General features: G+C 37.3%; 1 protein-coding gene and 1 long non-coding RNA gene across 3 annotated transcripts in view; both read left to right on the top strand.

Moving 5' to 3' along the window:
• Positions 1-5764: 5764 nt before the first annotated feature.
• The window catches only part of GABRB1 (gamma-aminobutyric acid type A receptor subunit beta1), a 373556-nt gene continuing 357953 nt past the window's right edge, over positions 5765-21367 (top strand). For both annotated transcript variants that reach the window (XM_042984593.1, XM_015534761.2), the window contains exons 1-3: positions 5765-5844; positions 6011-6102; positions 6506-6573. In XM_042984593.1, coding sequence (XP_042840527.1) covers positions 5765-5844; positions 6011-6102; positions 6506-6573 — 240 coding nt within the window. The remainder of the gene's footprint in view (positions 5845-6010; positions 6103-6505; positions 6574-21367) is intronic.
• Positions 20539-21367, top strand: part of LOC122238046 — a 33344-nt gene continuing 32515 nt past the window's right edge. Inside the window, exon 1 of the long non-coding RNA XR_006217024.1 lies at positions 20539-20730. This is a non-coding gene — a long non-coding RNA (uncharacterized LOC122238046). The remainder of the gene's footprint in view (positions 20731-21367) is intronic.

Below are 21367 nucleotides of genomic sequence, written 5' to 3'. Positions count from 1 at the left end.
ATAGTAATTTCAAAAGAAATTCAAAACAAAAATAAATATAGGGAAAGAATAAAACATGGATTTATTTATTAAAGATAATTATAAAATTGCTATAGCATTAAGATGAAAAAATAAGAGTAAAAGGAGGTAAAAATATACTTGGCTCTATTACATGACATAATTTTTATCTTCAAAAGTCCACATTATAAAATTTGAATAGGAAGAACTGAAAAATACAAAGTAAAAAAAGGCATTTTTTTATATTAGCAGCTAAAAATTTGTTAACTACCTGAATATTAATATAGCCTGAAAATAATAAGCACTTAGAGAATAAATTCATATGCAAAAAATAAAGTAAGGCTATTTCCATTAAGACAGATAAAAGTAGTATTTAAATTAATTAGTAGACTTAATGTAATATCAAAGTTATACAAAATTTATAATTTTAATAAATTAATGCAGAACTTAATCTACTAAAAAAAGAAAAAAGATGAAAGCATAACAAAAAAACATATAAATATTTTTTAAAGTAGTGATAGTGTGGCTATCTTACCAAAATTCAAATCTTCCTAACAGTGGTTTGATACAAACATATCATATAATAAGTGAAAGTTTGTACTCTTTGACCAGTTATAAGATGAATTAGTTCTGGGGATCTAATGTACAGCACAGTGATTATATTTAATCATGTATTGTATACTCAAAAGTTGCTGCAAGTAGATCTTAAGAGTTTTCATCACATACAAAAATTGGTAACTATGTGAGATAGTGGATGTGTTAATCAACTAGGTTGTGGTAGGCATACCACAATGCATATGTCTATCAAATTGTCATTATATTTATATATATAGAATATAGTTTAAATCAGAAAACCTGATCAACTAAAAGGAATGGAAGTCTACAAATAGATTCACAAAGTAGCATTGTATGGCTATTAGTATTACAAATTGTCCTTAATAGATTGTGGTAATTTATACTACCCCAAAAGTGTATAAAATTATATTTCTTTGCAGCCCTCATGATATTTGATGTTATAAACCTTTTTAAAATAGAAAACTAATAAATAAAAATGGTACTTCATATTTTTAAAAAATTCTATTCATTGTATTGCCGCTGAGGTTGAAAATTTGTAATATATCTATTGGTCACTTTCTTTGGTGAAATGCTTGTTCTAATCATTTTCCTACTTATATATTAGGTTTATTTTTTTCTCTTATTGATATGTATCAACATTTAAAAAATATAAGTTTCGAATATATCTTCCCAATTTGTCACTTACTAGTTTTAATCGATTTTTATAAAATATTTCAAATACCTGGAAATAAAGAGTAGAATAATGAACATCCACATATCATGTTTTAATTAATTTGCTTGAGGGTTTTTTTCTTGGATAAAGTATTATAGATTCAGTTGAAGCCTGTCTTATATCCTAAAATCTAGTATCTTTCCTGTCTTTGTTTATTTTTACAATAGATACATATCCATCTAAAACCTATCTTTCTCTATATATAATAATATATGTTTTGGTTTTTGCACTTAAATGTTTTTAACTTTACTTAATGCTATCATAGTCATTCTGCACCAACCTCTTTGTTTGGATTGTTTGTACTTAATATTTTATATTGTGATCTATCTATGTAAAGCATGTGATATTTGTATATTTTATTGTTGGATTCCATTGTGTAACTATGTCAATATTTATTTATTCCCAATAGATAAAACATTTAGGCTGTTGTCAATTTTACACCATTAAAAGCCACATTGCAATGGGCATTCTTAGACCACATGAGTGTATCTCAAGGGCATATTCCTAGTGGTGGAAATTCTGTGCCAAAGGACATGTGCATCTTCAACTTTACCAGCTGTGCCCAAATTGCTTTACAAAGTGCTCAGATCAATTTGTATGCCTACTGAAAGTATATCAAAGTTTCTAACCAATATTTGGCATTCTTACATTTTGCATATGTAATAAGTTTGAAATGGTGTGCATTGTTTTAATTTGCAGTTCCTCATTTACAGTGGTTCTTTGTCTTTTTTTCTTTCTCTCTTATTTACTTATAGGAAATTTTTCTTTTTTGGTAAATAGTCATACTAATCCGTTCACAAGTTCACAGTTAAATTTGCTGCGTGGATGATAATTTTTAGGATCCCCCTAGGAGTCTATCAGTAGAAGATAATAAGAGTGGAGATGGCCAATGGCTTTCAGGGACAGCTTTAATTAAAAAACAAAAATGGAAATTGAGTTGAATCTTGAAGGGGGAAGGTCCTAATTAAGAGGATTAGTTTAGAAAAGAAATAAGCAACTTCACAGAGGAAGTAACTGTCGACATTTGAAGCCATAAAAAAAAATCCTACAGTGGGTCTGGGTCTGATGATTTTTAGCATGTTTCAATTATTTACTTATTCTTTTTTATTATTTTGAATTTATTCCCATTAGTTCCAAAATTTATTCAAGACAGTTTACACACTATATATAATCAGTGCAGCATATCTGTTTTTAAATTAGTAAAATGTGACACAGAAAAATTAATTTAGGATTGGAAGGCATCAGGGAGAAATGTAACATAACAAAATGCAGGTCATTAAGACCTTACATAATGACGAAAGCTGAACTGTACTTATAACTCAGAGATTCCCAGTGACCGAAGCAAATAAGGAAATTAATGAATTTTAGGATTCCTATTGCTTTTCACAAAGTAGGGTCTGGTAAAAATTTTCTTCCACAACTCCTCATACATAAGATACTGAGTAATGCAGTGGGTTCCATCCCCAATAGCACCCCAATATTAGATGCTATTATAAGTATCTAATGACTTTTTGTAGTGTCCTTCCATATAAATGGAGACATAATTTAAAAGCCATATTCATTGAAACTGACCCAATAGCAGCCCAATATTAGATGCTATTATAAGTATCTAATGACTTTTTGCAGTGTCCTTCCATATAAATGGAGACATAATTTAAAAGCCATATTCATTGAAACTGACCCAAATTAAGGTAAACTAAACATTAGGATTCAATTATATGAAATGACCCCATAATCCTCCTCAATTCCAGGATAAAATCTTGGCTCTTTTACAGACGCTGGTAAATACAATCCTGGCTGTTATTCAAAAAGGAATTTTGGGGGTTTATGCGCAAGTGGAAAACATGTATCCCAATAAAAGCTATATTAACTGGCAAAACTTAACACTTAACTCAATACTTCTTTTATGAATTGAATTCTGTTAGCAAGGCTAAAACCTGCAACCTCCAAAATATGGGTAAACTGACAAATTTCATGTGGAAAGGGACCCTGTTTGCTATTTTTTTTTTTTTTTTACTGTTGTATCACCCGGTTTTAGCAGTAAGTCTGACACTTAGTAAGTGGTCAATGAATATTTGGAGAAATAAATGGATGGACAAATGAATGAAATAAACCTCCACAAATTTCATTTTCTACAATGCAGCTTTTGCAGAGTTCTGCCACATGAGAGGTTCTATGCTTCAGCAAGGACCGGAAGCACAAATAACTCTTTTCTTTTGCTCATTAGAAGCAGATACATATGAATTAAAAAGAGGTAGCCTTGACATACTTCTCAGAAAATTAAGAAACCTGATTAGGAGTTAGGTATCATTGTCCCCGGAAGAAATGGCCTCAGTGTTTAAGGATGTTATGAGGCTCAAATGAGAAAATGAAGTTAATATATGAAGAATGTCAAGATGTACACATGTGTACATGTTTGTACAATTCTTTAGTTACCGTCCACATGTCTCCATGGGCTGACCTTTCCAGCTATCTGATGTCTCCATTACACTTCTGAAAATTTGCACTAGTGGGTCACCTCTTCTCCATGCTAAACACTATCTGACTTTAGTTCCTTTTGCCTGGGGCATTGTAATAACCCTTCTCCCTTCTCCTTGTTTTCCGTGTCTCTGGTTCCTCCTCTTGGGGTCAATACTTCATGGCATAGAGTAGTCAGGTCTGTGGATTCTGGGTTGAAATGCTGATTCGACCATTTATAAGCTGTTTGATATTGAACTAGTTACATCACTCTGATTCATTCTCAGTATCATCTATAAAATGAGAATAATATTAATATCTATCATATTTGAATTGTTATGAAGGCTCAAATATGATTACCTACGTAATGTGCACAATAACCAGCAAATAGTCAGCAAGCGATAAATTCTAATTATTCTCATCATGATTATTCTACCAAAACATTCTGCCTGAAACCGACATCTGACCCTGACCATCCCTACTTAAATCTTTCAGTGATTTCTAGAGGCCTAAATTGGCAAAGTAGAGGATGTAACTTCCGGTACAGTCTGGCTTCAGCTTCCCTTTGCACCCTCTTCACCACCATCCCTACCCCTCTCCTTTTATATTCTAACCAATTATTTCTGGGTTCAGCTCTCCCAGCAGACAATAGCCTTTTAAGTCTCCAAGATTTGGCAGAACAAGATTTGGCTGTTTTCACCTTCTGGAATACCCTTCCCTTTCTGCTCTGACAAAAAGCTTTCTCCTTCTCTGGACACCATTATCTACCTCTCTCTGGTCTTACTAACGAGCCCCCTGTCACTTTGTAAACTACCTAGAGATATACTGAATTTGTTTCTATTTGTGTCCGTCGTCCTGACAGAGAGCCTGTGAACTTCTTTAGGTGGGGAACCCTCTTTAAGTCTATTCTAAGTTCCAGAATGCCTAAAACATAGTAAAGATTTAATATATACCATTAAACAAACGAACGAACTCCTAGCCCAGGGCCTCCCGCATAACATGTGCTCAATGGCATTTACTGAATTGCATTGACTGAATTTAATATAATTCAAACAACTCTTGCTCCTTCAGAACCCCAATCTATTTTCGAACAGAGATTAGACCCTCCGGGTGTTTCACAGTTCTGTTCTGGGCTACTAATGCGACTTAACATGCCGGCAATTTTAAGAAAGAGGTTTTCCTTACCAGAACCTTACAAAAAAAGTGGGACTTGCGGCAGATGGCACCAGAAAAAGGGTTGCCTGCCCAGAGATGCTGCCTCATCGCTTGTTTCCCTTAAATCCCGTGCCTGGAGAGACACGAGAGGGGGAGGGAAGAAAAGTGGGAGAGCGAGTGAAAAAGTTGGCCCGCCTCTTCTCCTCCCCCTCCCATAGAGAAGGACTACACTCAGGCAGATGTCCTAAGACGCCACCAAAGGGGACCTGGTTCTTGGTTGGAGTCCTCAAATACGTTCTGAGTTCCCTCTGCCCCTTCCCTTCTTCTGTGGCTCTTCTTCTCCACTTATCAACCCCCTCCCCGCCCCGACCCCCTCATCCCCCTATCACACGAACAGAGGCACACACTGGAGACCAGAAAACCTCCCGCCTCCAGACTCTCAGTTCTAGGACCACCGTGGCTGCCAATGAAGGAAGCCAGTAGCCAGATCCCTGGGAGTTGAGTAAAAAAAAAAAAAAGAAAAAAAGAAAAAAAAATCAGGTTGAGGACAGAAAGGAAATGCACATAGCAACCTCCAAAGCACGAAGAAATCTCAGTATGCAAATGCCTACAGGATCCCGAGCAAGGAAAGAGCAGGATATCTCCGACTACCCAGAGGACGTGCAGCACCACAAACAGGAACTTTAAAGGGATTGAAATCTGTTGCCTGTTCCACTAGGAATATTGTTTGCAAGGCACAAGGTGTCTTTTGGTAGTGAGCACCCTCTGCGCATGCGCAGGTCCATTCGGGAATTACTGCCCTGCCGCCGACTAAGTTGCATTCCTTGAATCTTCGCAGAAAAGACAATTCTTTAATCAGAGTTAGTAATGTGGACAGTACAAAATCGAGAGAGTTTGGGGCTTCTCTCTTTCCCTGTGATGATTGCCATGGTCTGTTGTGCACACAGGTGAGCTGCTGATCTTGAACGTCTCTTTTTTTCCTTGGTGTTTTTCTTTTTTACATGCTTGCTGGATCATGTAGCTTGTTATTTGGGGGTAGGTGTGCTTGTCTATATTTATGTCTGCTCGCAGTTTGTGTTCATTCTGAATACGGTCCCTACTTCTTCCCTTCAGCGCCAATGAGCCCAGCAACATGTCATACGTGAAAGAGACAGTGGACAGATTGCTCAAAGGATATGACATTCGCTTGCGGCCGGACTTTGGAGGTAATGCTTCATCTTTTTTCAACCTGTAACCCATATCTAGTTCTCCTTTCCTGTCAAAGATAAATGTCAAAAAAAAAAAAAAAAAAAGCATGTCATTTCCGCAAGTGTGCGCTACGCCCAACGCCCTGGACACACACACACACACACACACACACCCCGGACCCTCAGTCTCAGGTGGATGAAGCCCCAGGCAGAGCCGACCTTCCCCGGCCCGACACACCCTCTGCATAGTCACTGCATCACGCGTGTGCCCACACCTGTTTTCCCAGGCTGTCCCCTGCAAAGGGGAGTGGGGGATGGAGGAAGCCCATTCAGACGTAGAAGGCACAGGGAAGCCCCCCGCCTCTCCCCATCCTGTCGCCACTCTGAGAATGTGTCCATAATGTGTCCCACCTCCCCGCAGGGCCCCCTGTGGACGTAGGGATGCGGATCGATGTCGCCAGCATAGACATGGTCTCCGAAGTGAACATGGTGAGTGGCCTCCCGACGCGCCCGCGGCCGGGCTTACGCAGATGTGAAATGGACCGGTCCCCGCGCCCTCTGTGTTTCATTGGCGGTCACCTCGCCCCGGCCCCGGGAGTCCCACTCCGCGCGCTCCCCACACTGGCACACACTCCCCACTCCCCACTCCCCGTTGCCCCTGGTTTGTATTTCCAACACACACACACACACACACACACACACACACACACACACACACACAAGCTACTGCAGTGTTCCGGAGGAAACGTGCTCGGCACTATTTGGGGAAGGACGGGTGACTGTGGTGCTGGAGGATCGGGTGGGGCGGAGTCTGAGCGTTACTTTAGCAGGATTTCCTTTGATGTTCCGATGAGGAGGGCACCACCTGCCGGCGGCCTGGCGGCCTGCAGCAGGGTCCCCGGACCGCGGTTCGCCGCCGCCTCCGCTCCGGGAGCGGTGGCCCAAGCCCCCCAGCCCGCCCAGGTCCCGCCACCGAACGCCCAAGCACTCCTTCAGGGTTTCAGACTGTCCCCTCCCTCGTTCCAGGCTCTGGCACACCTTGTGGCAGGAGCAACAGGCTGAGACAACAGTCCATGCTTGTTAATAGGAAAGTGCTCAAGACAGTTTCTGGGGAGGCTTGTATTGTTCCCTTGTGAGGGTTGATGAATTTGTCTTCCAGCATCTCGCAAATTTAAGTGGAAACCGAATGGGTCGAGTTACTGCTTTGCTTTATCCTAGAAACTTAAGCAGGCCGGAAAAGCCTGATGATTAAAGGGACCGTGGAAATTGGGGGGGGGGGGGGGGAAGAGGGCGGTAGTAACATAGCGCCCTCCTTTCAAAAGGTTAGCATTCTTTTATTTCCACATTTTCTTCTCCCTTTCTGAAGCTGTTGCACAGTAGACTGAAATCATAGCCGTCATCTTCTCTATTGGCTGTTTCCAACCACTGCGGGGTAGCAGTTTTCTAGTTGTTAGAGTTTCTAACTGTTGCTTCTCGTAAGGTAGGGGGAAAAAAAGCCTGTTGCTTTTCTAGAACCAACCATCCAGGGAATAGCTAGATCTACGTGAGCAAAATGCCATTTTTATTTCATTTGCGAAAAAATATTGTGGCAGCAGAAATTTTAGACAGCCTGAATAATTTAAAGACTAAAACCCTCTGGGATTTTGTCACTCTATAGCTGTAAAGGCTATTGAATTGTCATTTCATTACGAGTGTGCCGTGTTATCTTAACATGCTAAGATTTAAGAATTCTTTCTTTTTTTAGCTTGTGTCGAGGAAAAATAAATGTGTTTATAATCTATTGAAAAGGATTAGAAGAAGTCTATTAAATTTCTGTATTTTATAGTTGTAACTTTTCCTGCTTTAAATAGCTTATTTAAAATAAGGTGTCTCTGGTGGTTGTATTGGAAAAAGAAAAACAATTTTTAAAAATGAATGCATGGTGAATATTTCCTGACTCAAGGAAGGTTTTTTAACAGACTGGCTTATTAATCATATTCTGTTCGCATACATCTCACTACCACAAAGCAACCCAAAACACACTATTTACAAACACTGGAGAACGTAGTAACGTGCACATACACAAATCATACCTAATCTATGCCATTGCAACTGGATAAATTAGATAATGAATTACAAAGTAGTCTATATCATGTAGATAAATGATGATAATATTTTCCTTTCCAAGTCATTTATTTTGGCATCTTGTAAGTACCAACATAGATAATTTATAAAATGGGAGAAGATTCAGACAGCTTAAAAGGTAAACAGTGCCTTTGCTGGTGGTCTATTTTCTGTATAGGGTACTATGCTTTACAGAATTTTTAAAAATGTATAATTCTGTTGACTATATTTACAAACAACTTTGGGGCTACAAAAAGAAACTGAATTGAATAGGGAAGTTGCTATTAACCAAAACAACCATTTCCACAAAAAAAGCTCTGTGTAACTAGTTGTTCTGCTGAATTCATACGTAGCCCAGACAAAGAGGATTGAGTTTAATTGCAGTACCCCAGGAAAAAGCTCCTAATGATGGAATAATACAGCCTACTTACTTACTGTACTATGTATATATGTACTTGAGTTTTTAAAAATACTCCCCCAACAGATAAGCCTTTGAAAAATATATTGTACTAAAATACCAATTACCTTTCCACTGGGGTGTTAGAAACATGGTGGGAAAATAGAAAACACTAAACATTGAAAAATAGTAAACCTTGATTTACTTACTGTTCCTTGTTTCTCCTTTTAAATGAGAGCTACCAACAAGATCCAAGGTCTATTTTACCTTCTCTAATATATGACAAAGCATTGAGATAAATAGGTTGGAAAAAACACCAAGAAAAATGGAAACAAAGAGGACTTTTAAGATCAAGGGTTATCACCACAACCTCAATAGTTAGTTCTGGTTAAGAGCATTGTCTACAATATGCTTTGAGTTTTAGATAATATAAGTAGGGCTGAAATGTCAGTGGGAAATAAGGCTCAATGATTTTTATATTAAACATGTTTTAGTACCCTAATAGGCAGTAACTTTTGAGGTTATTTAAAAGGAATTTTTTTTACCAAAATTGACAAAAATTAAGAATGGACAAAGAATATAATAAAAAATAGCTCTAAAGAAACTTCAGACTAAAGTCCATTCCTAAAACACAGTTCATTTTTATATTTTTATTCATTAGCATTATTACCCACCCATTCCATAGCTGGGAAAATGACATGATAATTGTACATTACATTAATGGGTTGGAAAATGAGGCTTTGTTAGGTTTTGTTCTTTTCTTATGCTACCCTATGTGAAATATAATTCTATGTCGGTTTATAGCATTATCTGTTTTCAAGACTAACATAACATTGAGTATTTTCTGATTCATGTTCTTCAGGACATAGAATGCTATTCCCAAATTAAGAAAATAAAAGCTAGCTTTTATGGTCAAGAACCTATACAATCCAAAATTATTGACTCTGAGCAGTGAATTCTGAGCAGCATTCCTCTGAGGAGGAATTCCAATGCAGAAAAAAAGAAAACTATACTGAGGAGCAAGACTTTTCAGGAATTAATATTATTGATTAAATTAGGAAGAATTTTTCTTATGGCAACATGGGATATACTATGCATGCGATAGTGATTATACACTGTTATTTTTTGAACAGTTATATTTTAAAAACTACTGTGATTTCCATTTGTTGTTTTATTAAACACTTCAAACCTCCCCTTAGTTTCTGCCAAGCCATAAACCTACTCTGTCTCTCTCTGTCTCTGTCTCTTTCTCTCTCTCTGTAGACTAAAGATAAACAGAAGGCAGTTGGGGCAAAAAGGAGACAATAGACCCCATAAATTGCCTTTAAGTAACACTAATATCTCTCAATATAAATTCAGTGAAACACAAATGATAATAAGCAGATCTTCTCTTTGAGCAGAAGACTGGGGAAGCATGATATTAACTACCTGCAAACAAGAGTTGAATTCTTGTATTTTAGATTCCAATAACTAGTTGTTCCTTCTTATTAAGGAGGTGGCTTCTGATGATCAGGTAGGAGTTCCAAGCATAAAACTCTCTTTCCCTGACCTAGAGAACAATGTTCCAAGTGGGCACTCCCAGAAGACTTTACATCTATTGAGTCCTGACCCAAGTAGCCATTCCTAGTAATAGATAGCACCATGCATTCATGGTTTCTTTTCTTCCTTCATGCATGGGTGGATGCAATAGTGAATGCTCTTACAGGCATTGGAAATAACAATGAAAAGAGTAAAAAAAAAAAAAAAAAAAAACCTTACAAAAGCCTCAAATGAGCCAGTTACATAAATAATACCTAAAAGATAAACAAATATAATTTACCAAGTATCCACTGTTGTTAAATTGCCCTGTTGTTGCTGTTGTGATTTTAATATTTGATTGCAGAGGTTTCTGGTGCATACTTTAGTTATGTCCAATTATCATCATCTTGGTGACACAAAACAGTCACTACTTTCAGTATCCCCCTGCCCATTTCTTTAAGTCAGTGTTTTTCAATCTATACTGCATACCTGAATTGCTCTGAGATCTTAAAATGATAAAATGCAAGTTCTGAATCAGAGGTGTGGGATGCGGTTGGCATTCTGCATTTCCTAGGTGACACCCCTTACTAGCGTGTGGACGGCACTCTGTGCTGCAAGGTTGTAGTGCGTTATTCTGAGATCTTGCATTATTGAGAAATGAGCACTTTTTTCTCTTAAATTTCCTGAGGAATGCTATTATTTCAAGGTTCCAAATTGAGTTTTAAGTTAATTTCTAGATAACCAGGTAGCTGTGCTCAAAGGGGAACATTAGTTTAGTAATTGATGATTAAGCAATAGGACAAAGACAAGAGCCTGGATGATGGGGCTTGACTTTAACTAATAAGCACTTCTCCTAAATGTGTCAATACTCATGAGTCAGCCAACCTTACATGAGGGCTATGAAAGTGTTTCCAAGCACAGTAACTCCGACAATACTATCCTGCTGCTTTACAGAACACCAGTGACTTTTCTTAGTCAGAATAGAGAACATTGCAAACTGTCCCCTCCCCACCCCCCGCCACTAAAGAGCTTGCAATAGCTTTGTAAAATAGCCTAAACATACCCTTGTTGCTGTCAGGAAATTCTCTGAGGTTATAACAAAATCACTTTGCAAATAGAGCAAATAGGTCAGTATCATTTAAAAGTAGGAACAGCTATCAGCAGTTAAATAAAGATAGAAATGCATTTTTCTCTTATATGAGTAATCAACCAGGTCTCACTTTTAGGTGCTGGGTTACAATATTACACCATCTTGAGAAGCTGAGAGAGGAAAAATGTCCCTTTGCCATTCTGTTTCGAGATAACAGAAAGATCTTTTTGTACCCTAAGCCACATCAAAGCAAGGCTATCCAAATTTTTTGAATGTTTGGGTTCACATTTGAAAGCCTATGTTCTTGGAATCATAAGGCCCTGGGTATTAAAGTGTGCAATACGATGAAAATAAATAGTAACACTTATTGAATACATCCTGTGCATGAGTTATGTTTATGGGGTGCTTTATATCACTAGCTCATTTAATCCTAGATTTAAGGTTATGGGGTTATTATCCTGCATTATAGATGGAGAAACTTAGGCTATAGTGATTAAATGTTTGCTCAGATGTTACAGAGCTAGTAAATGGCATGGCCCAAGTCTGAAACCAGGCAACCTGACTCCAGGGCCTGGCTCCTATCTGCCACGCAAACAGAAATATATTCCCAGTATGTAGCTTTGGAACCTTGAGTGAGTCATTTGACTTCTCTGGGCCTCAGGTTTCCCCTCTGTAAAATGAGAGTAAATGGCTTTTACAAATGGCTATTGCTAAACCTGTTTTCAGTTCAAATATTCTATGACATAAACTTAGACCTTTAAAGATTTTAGACTCTGCCCAAAATAAGATTCTTCCATTCCATCTTATTCTTCTGTTATAGTCTATCTTCTTCCATTTAGTTCTCCTGTTAGATATGTCAATCAACAAACATTTATTGAATTCTTATGGAGTACAAACTATGGTGGTCTCCTGGGAACAGCACAGCAATGATTGTGTGTCATCTGGGGCCTCTTAAATCACCATTTTCATTGGTCATGGCATTATTGTCCTTTTTTTTTTTCCCTAAGCACATTTCCAAAGACAGCAATAAGAAACAGTGGATCAATGGTCTTCAAAATGAGACTTGACTGATTCCTGGTTTACATTGTACCAAATGTTGGAGCCAGCACCTAGACGGAAATATTTCTATCCAATTCTGTCCACTGTGTTCAAACTGGGAACATCACTCCACTCTAAATTAATAAATTTTTCAACACTTAACGTGAAACAGTAAGAAACCATTACTCTCCAGGATCTGGGTATCCCAAAGATTTACCCAAACCACTTAAAACCTTTCCATCAGGTGGTCTGGTGGCAACAGTAAAGCTAAAGTGTTTATCTCAGCTGAATATTACTTGATATCAATTCTCTAAATGTTTGATACTTTTTGTCTTGGCAGACCCCCAAAGTCTCAATAGCACCCTCAAAACACAGAGGAATGAAATCTTGCTATTATCAAGGAAGGTAAAAAATTTCAAAAGAAAAATAATGATTGTAAGTGTTTCCAACTGACTTGAGTTTTAATAACTCAAATGACATTACCACACTTGAAGATAATAGGAGGATAAATGGATATATGCTAATATTGATTAAATGTTAGTACAGAGCTTCCTCATGAACTTTTTCAGAGCACTAAATCCTATTTTTTTTTATAATACCAGAATACCATTCTGTATTTTAGAATACTTGTTTTCAGCAGATTGTACATTTCATGAAATCTTTTGACTATCCACCGAAGGAAGTTAATAGTCTGTGACATATAACAACTTATATTACATACAACAACATATTACTCAGCCCTTGACAGAAATGTTCAAGAAAGGATTTACAATTAATTCCTATAAGTGGTTATACATTAGAGAAAAGGTTGGCCAAAGAGTAAAAGATGTGTGGGTTTTCTTTTTTGTGAGCCCTGTTATCCTGTTTTAGAATCTTTAGTCCTCATTGTTTTTCTACTAGAAGTTTTTTTCTGCTACCCCTCTGTTAAGCACTTAATGTATGCCCCCTCTTTCAGCCCAGTAAAACTTGTCATTGTATTGCATATTTAAGATTAAAAGGCTTTTTTTCCAAGAGCATTCATTCAACTACTCTACTAGTCTCTGTCCTCGTAGAATTTACATTCTTCTCAAAAAAATTATTTAAAACTTTATTTGGCAGAATGAAGATTCTTCCCCTTTGAGAGATTTGGAAACATTTATAGATATTTTGTTCTCGGGGTGTTTTGGTTCAACACATACTTATAGAACAATTCTTTTTTAAAAAAAATGTTTTGAAATGGGTCCTAGGGATGGAAATATGACTAACATATGCTCCAAACCTTCAAATATTTTACAGTATACAAGACAATGTATACCTCAAGTTATTTTATTTATTTATTTGGGAGGGGCTGCTTGAACCCATGAACCATGAAGTCATGACCTGAGCCGAAGTCAGATGCTCAACTGACTGAGCCACCCAGCCACCCCACAAATATAATTTCTTCATTAAATGCATGTAAATTGTTTCAAATTGTGTCTATCACATAGTAAGCACTAAATAAATGTTAGCTATTAACAATTATTTTTTAATATGAAATTTGTTGTCAAATTGGTTGAAGATATTTTAAAATGATGTGTTAGGTGCTATGATGGAGACATGTATGTCCAGGATTCTATGGGAACATGGAAGAGTGGTTTCCAAGGTGTAGTAAAGGGTTAACCCTGAGGAGAATCTTAAAGAGGAATAGTAGTTAGCACCATGTATAGGCTACAAATGAAAAGAAGAATCTTTCAAGCAAAAAATAAGGGCATAAGCATTGGCAGGTGTGTATGAAAATAGCCTGAGTGTTCCAGAAACCACAGGTTAGTCACTCTTGTGAGAACTTAAAGAGCACGGGGAAGATTGTCAAGAGATAAGATGATATTAAAAGCAAGGTGTAGGACAGTGTTATTGAATGTTCTCCTGTGTATAAAAAGAAGGCTGTCTGTCTCTGTCTCTGTCTGTCTGTCTCTCTCTCACTCTCTCTCTCTCCATATATATATATGTGTGTGTGTGTGTGTGTGTGTATACATATATATATATACATATATATATGTATATATATATATGTGTATATATATATATACATATATATGTATATATATATGTATATATATATATATATACATATATATATATATACACATACATATTTACAGAACACACACACACAGTATATGCACTGACCATTTCTGGAAGAATATACAAAAAATGAATGGTTGTCTCTTGGAAGTGGAACTAGGAGTATGGCCTGAAGGGATACTCATTGTATTTTACATACCTGCTTGAGTTGTTTGATTAAACAAAAATCTTACACATGTTTTAAGCTTTCACTCTAAAAAGACACACACAAACGCACACGGAAAGAAATGATGCTGGAATATGTATGCTAAGAAAATGAATACTAATCCTGAAATACAGAAAACGTGCTAAAGGTTTTAACAGGTGCTATGTTTTACATGTCAGAGAGATCATTCTGGAAGTGATGTGGAGGATGAGGTAGAGGAGGATAAAATTGGGGGCAGCATTCCTAGTTAAGAAGCTAAGAGGGTGGTTCAAAATCCAGGTGAGAGGGGATAAATGCCTAAAGTAGAAGAAGAATGACCTTAGGAATTGGAAGTAAAAAAGTAGAAGAGATAATCAAACAGAGGCAAATTGGAGGGACTTTATGACTGGCTATTTTTTTTAAATTTTTTAAGTTTATTTATTTATTTTGAGAGAGACAGCCTAAGTGGGGGAGGGACAGAGAGAGAAGGAGTGAGAGAATCCCAGGGAGACTCCATACTGCCAGCACAGAACCAGACCTGGCTCAAACTGGAGAATCCATGAGATCATGACCTGAGCCGAAACCAAGAGTTGGACACTGAGTTGGGCACTTAACTGACTGAGCCACCCAGGCGCCCCATGTGACTGGTTATTTAATGGAGATTAGAGAGAAGATGATCCTAGAATGCCCTATGAGGTTCCATGTCAAATGATCGGCACATGTGGTACGATCTGCCCAAGGATGGAACACAGGAAAAGAAGCTCCAACCATCTTATTCACCACTGAAGTGGGTATGTTATCAGAATTTAAAAAACAAAATTGCCAGAGCATGTTAAAATAAGCTTACTTGTGGGGACACTGGGGTAGAATATTGGAGACTGAAACTGTCCTGAAGAAGACTAGTTCTTGGATGAGTTTTCTAATTCTGTTCACAAATAAGGCAAGCTCTACAGGGAGAAATCCTGGGGTGCATCAATGTGGTGGCTCAAATGAGCTGATTAGAGATAAGGAGAAAGGGTGTTGGCCAGAGACAGAATAGAGTGTAGTCAACTTTAGTCTCTAGCAATATTGGTCTTTCTCTGTGAGGACCTAGACCCTGATAGTATGTAAAACATACTTCGCAAATTCGTCCAGGGATGTAATCTTTGTACTCTGTTTTAGTTGCCTTTATAAAACCAAATAGGTGGGGGAAAAAGATGTGTGGAGAACTCACTTACGCAGCATCTGCTCTCTTCTCTACCACGTCCCCAAAATGATTCAGAGCCCTTCTGGAACACTGTGTTTCCATGTGAAGTCATGTGCAAGCACTGTGAGTTCTTGCAGAAAGTGTATTTGGTGATGACATGAGACCAACAGAACACAAGTGAGGCCAATAGCATGCCTCGAGAAGTGAATCTTAGCTGCCAGGAAATTAAAAAGTAATTCCCAGCTTTGCTGAAGAACTGAAACATCTGAATGGCCTGATGGGAATGATTTTAAACGAGAATTCAACAGAGCCCTGCCCCTCACAAATGTTCTCCTGGAAAAGGGATAGCTATTTAAGCAGAGGTGTATTCATACATTGTAATATTTGGTTTAGAGAAAAAAGGCAGAGATGTAGCTGGAGAAATAGATCCAAATAGAAAAGGAATCTTAGGTAGCTATTAGCAATCAGCTAACCCATACTAGAGTATGGGTTAAGGCACTTCAGATACAACAGGAAAGTTAGAAGCTAGATGCCTCGCTCTTGTTGCTGAATGGATTAATCAGGGAAGTTGCTAGAAGTGAATCCTGCTTGAATGAGAGGGTTATTTGGGATCCTTCCTGAAAGCGGGGGAATAGATTTGTTGAAAGCTCAGGTTCCCTGCCTACTCTAACCCTCTGTGACTCATGGTGAGATTTTTTTTCTTTCTCTCTTTTCTTCTGATCTATTATTTTCAAGAGAATGATACACAATTCTCTAGTCAAGAGGAACAGCTTTGTGGTTTCCATAGAGACATTTCAATGACATTTAGTTGAAATCCTACCTAGAATATTTCTCATGTCAGAGGCCTTCATTTCTCCCTCCTACCACCTGCAATCCCTCTCCCACCCAAATCCATCTAGATCTACTTTAAAGCCCACAGGAAGTCGTCTTTCTTCTGTGGAGCCTTTTCTGTAGCCACACCAGAGAGAATTATGCTGGAGAAAGAGTATACAGGGCATATAAACAAATCAAGACTCCAAAGAGGCAAAAGACCCAATATAATATAACGATCCTCTTTTAGTCCCAATAAGGTTTTTATTGACCTTGTCTTTTTAGCCTGCACTATGTAAGCTCCAGGAAGTTTAGGATTATATTCTTTATGCTCTCTGTGTAGCTCCTAGCATATTATGGGAACTTAATAATAACATTTATTAGGATTATAACATAATTTTTCTGGTCATAAAGAAGTGTTAGTAATAATGTCATTTGAATTTATTAATTCAGAAATTAATAGGTTCTCTGTCAGGTCTACCTTATGCCTGAATCTGTAATTTTCTTTTAGGTTGATCATGAATCAGGAGCCGTTTTTATAGAAACAATTTTATCACATGGCACAGTCAGTTTCACACACACAAAACTACTTCATGACAAATATCAGTGCAATGTACACACACACACACACACACACACGCATGCAACCACCTAACTTTTCTTCAGCATTAAAAAGTAATGACTGCTTTTCATTCTTCAAAATGTCATTTCCATACCGGCACCTGGACTATCACTATTTCTGGAAATATTTAAGAAATTGTTAAAGAACCACTTGATTGATGACTGTAAGCCGAGTGACATTTAAAAAGAAGGAAAATCAAACTTAACAGGTAGCATATGAAAAGCGATTCCTCAGCCAATCTGGAGAGGTTATGAATAAGTAGATTTTAAGAGATAACCCAATAACTTTATTAAGTTTCAAAATATAAACTAAAAAACATGTCTAATTGAGAAATATACATATTTAATGTATGTGTTTATAATCTATCTATCCATGTAGTTATTTTTGCTCTAATTGTATCCTTGCTGCTACATGCTAAGTTTGCTTTCAAATGTCAACTTTTGTCTGAAACTTCCAGATCCACAGAGTAATTGGTCATAACTAGTAAATGTGTTTATTCAACTGCCACACTAAATGGTGATAAAAGATTCTTTTTTAAAAATTTTTTAGATGTTTATTTATTTTTGAGACAGAGAGAGACAGAGCATGAATGGGGGAGGGTGAGAGAGAGAGGGAGACACAGAATCCGAAGCAGACTCCAGGCTCTGAGCTGTCAGCACAGAGCCTGATGTGGGGCTCGAACTCACGGACCGCGAGATCATGACCTGAGCCGAAGTCGGATGCTCAACCGACTGAGCCACCCAGGTGCCCCATGATGAAAGATTCTTTCAACTGACATCACCACCTCTGTGCCCACCCCTCACACACACACACACTTCAGCACATCCCAAAGAAACAACTGAGAGAACAGATTCCCAGTTCAAACTGACTGCTGAGTTGAGGCTGGTGAGAGCAGACAGAGAAAATTCTCTATAAAGCTTAGTTGAAATATAATTGAATATATTCAATTTGTGAATTCAATATAATTGAAACTCTTGGCTTAATGTGATAGGAACTGCTTTTTAGAAGTTTTGAAGTTGGAAATTGGAAGAGGAAGCCTGGCTGAAAAATTTGTAGAGTAGAAAGTACTCACAAAACTGGAAAATTATATTCAGTCCTTGTGGGTTATTGGTCCATATCTCCTATGTCATGCTACCACCAGTTTTAGATATGCTCCTATGTGCTCTGTTGCCATGAAGTTTGAAGGGGACTTTATAACCAGGGGCTCTGAAATTATGGAAGGATATCACAGGTGACACCTGCCCTACTGTGTTCAACATCACTACCATAGAACATAAGCGTGTCTTGATGAATCATGTGTTTGAATAGTCATAATGAAGTTTTTCCACATTTTGAAGGATTTGCACCTTTGGTTCTGCAAAACAGACAGAGATACGTGAACCCAAACTCAAACAAAGCAGTTGCTATTATTCTTTTCCAATACTGTTAGGTCTCACTGACTGGAGGTTTGTTATTGAGGCAAAATATGGGATTCTGTCGGTATTTAGGTTGGGAGTACCAGTGGGAAGCTAACAGCTTCAAATGCCATCATTTGTTCCCGATACCCTCAGTTTTGATTACTGCTGAATTGCAAATAACCCCAGAGAGAGGCAACAGTAATGCCAGAGTTTAGTTCCTGTATTTACATCAGAGTATGAAGGAGTGGTTTAGTGAGGGAATAGGTTTGCTTAAGAGACAAAGATTAGAAAAGGATATGAAGAGAGGAAGGAAACAGGAGTTATTTCATACTTTTCTTAGAATCAGCGGTTTCCTGACTTTGCGAGCTGATATGAAACAGCTAGAAAAAGTGACTGAGGTGTGCTGAGACAGCATTTGTGTGGTCCACACTGATCCTCTGCCCTCAAAATGTATTTTGCTTGATCTGACAGCAATGCCTGATATTTTGTAACCTGAGATGTGAAATCAACAAACTCACCTCCATTCTCTGGAGATGTACCATCCATACTGATGGGCAAGGTGATGATAATATCTGGCAGTTTTAATTATAGGATAATATCTTGTAGTTTTAATAACTTTGTAGACAATGAATCTTATAGTTAAAATCAGTGTCTAGTGGGCAGCATACTGGCAACTTTTTAAGTCCAGACACTCCCCATCTGGCGTATATAATTTTGGTTTTTCTCCTGAAGTACATTCCCCTTGAATGTGCTTCTGTCAAGTTATATTTGAATAATTTTAAATCACTTTAAAATGTCAGGATGATGTTGTATCCTCATTTATACTCTCAAGCATAAATCTTGTGACTTAAGCCCCTTGATTCTCAGTTTCATGTAAAATGGAAATAATAATTTCTGCTTCACCTATTTCAGGGAGCTGTGAGAATCAAAAGAAATAAATCATATACAAATATATGGTCTGTATATGTGATATATAAATTGCAAATTACTATATAAATATTAAATGCTGGTTTTTTCATTATTTTGCCATCGTCTCCAAAGCTTATAACGAATTTCTCTGTCTTTAATGTCAGGACATCAAGAGTAACATTGATTCACAACATGAATAATCAAATATAGTATTTTTGTTTAATATTGGGGTTTTCATCATGCAGTTGAAATTTATAGTACTTCTAATTGTGAAACTATTCTGTGAGATCTGAGAGAAAGAAATGGAAAATTTCGTTGACTTTCTCTTGGTTCTCACTTCTCAAACTTAAAGTTTCAGTCTGTGTAGGGTCCTCCCATACCTCTCTAAATTTCATATTTTGTATTACTCCCTGGTAATGTGGTTTTCCATAGGCTTAGCCTAGGAATTAGGGCTCTGGAGTTGATTTCTTCAATTACAGACCCTCCACCTGCAGGATCTGTTACCTTGTATAATTTGTTTTCTAAGCATGCACTTTTGAGAATAAAAGGGAACACTGTTAATATTACCTGGGACAGGAAGTGTAACCAACACAATGCTGGGAAAGTCAAGACTATGACCATTTTGTGACACTGAAAGCCTGAATTTTTTGGTCTTTAAGATGAGGATAAGTGCTACTTTCTTCTTAGGTCATTAAAAGCAAAATAAGATAATGTGTTCCCAGGCTTGGGGAAAATATTGGTTATTTTTTAAACTGATGCTTCTTCTTTATTGGGCACTTACTGTGTATGAGGCATGTTATGAGTGCTTTATATGTCAATATCAACATAGAATTATGTGGATGAGATAAGATAATAAGAGTTTTTATCCTAAAGTTTGAGATAATCAAATTAAAATATCATCTATCAACTTACTTTTGCTTACCAAGAACTTCATAAGAGCTAAGAATTGTGAAAGGTTATTAAAAATTGTAGCATTTACTTTATTCCTTCAAGGAACATCCAAAAATCTCATGGAGAAGGTAAGTTAAGAAAAAGTAACTGTCTTCATGAGGTCATAATTGACCATAAGTAGCACTAAAAAAAAAGTGCCCTGAAGATGAGATCACAACTCAGGACATCACAGAGAAAATGCAAACACGCTGAGATGTTCAAGATGAGATCATGTAGGTAGGAAGGTGATGAGTATTTCGGGCAGAGAAAATAGAACTAAAAAGACTGTAGAGAGATAAGAATACTAAGAATACTCAAGAAGAGAGAAATTCACTAACAATATTTGAATTTTAAGGCTTGGAAAACCATTCCTGCATCTTAATAATGAAAATTGATACTTATTGAGCACTTCTACAAAACAGGTACCATTTAAGTACTTTATAATTATTAACCCATTTAATCCATCATGCAGCCATATGAAGTATGTCACTATTGTTTCTTTTTTTTTTAAGGGAGAAGTATTTTATTTTTTCATTTTTTTAAATGTTTATTTTATTTGTTATGTTATAAAACATTCATTTTAAATGTTTATTTATTTTGAAGGAGAGAGGAGAGGAGGGGCAAAGAGAGAGGAAGAGAGATAATCCTAAGCAGGCTCCACACTGGCAGCATGGAGCCCTACATGGGGCTTGAACCCACAAAGCAGGAGACCATGATCTGAGCCAAAACCAAGAGTCAGATGCTTAACTGACCAAGTCACCCACGTGCCCCTCATTATTATTTCTATCTTATGGGTAAGGGAACTGAGACATAATAAAGTTAAGTAACTTCCCCAAAGTTACACAACTAGTAAGTGATAGAGCTGTGATTTGCACTCAAGTCTGTGATCTGCATGCCAGATCTGAAGATGCCTTCATAGTCTGTGTGTGGTAGTTTTGTCATGAAATCAGGTCATAAAGCATCATTATTTCCAATAACATTTTTAAGTTGATTTATTTATCTTGAGGGGGAAGGTCAGAGAGAGAGAGAGAGAGAAAGAGAGAGACTCCTAAGCAGGCT

This window comes from Panthera tigris, chromosome B1, assembly GCF_018350195.1.
Source record: "Panthera tigris isolate Pti1 chromosome B1, P.tigris_Pti1_mat1.1, whole genome shotgun sequence".
NCBI lineage: Eukaryota > Metazoa > Chordata > Mammalia > Carnivora > Felidae > Panthera > Panthera tigris.
The sequence above is the reverse complement of the archived record's forward strand: the minus strand, read 5'-3'. Positions and strand labels throughout refer to the sequence as shown.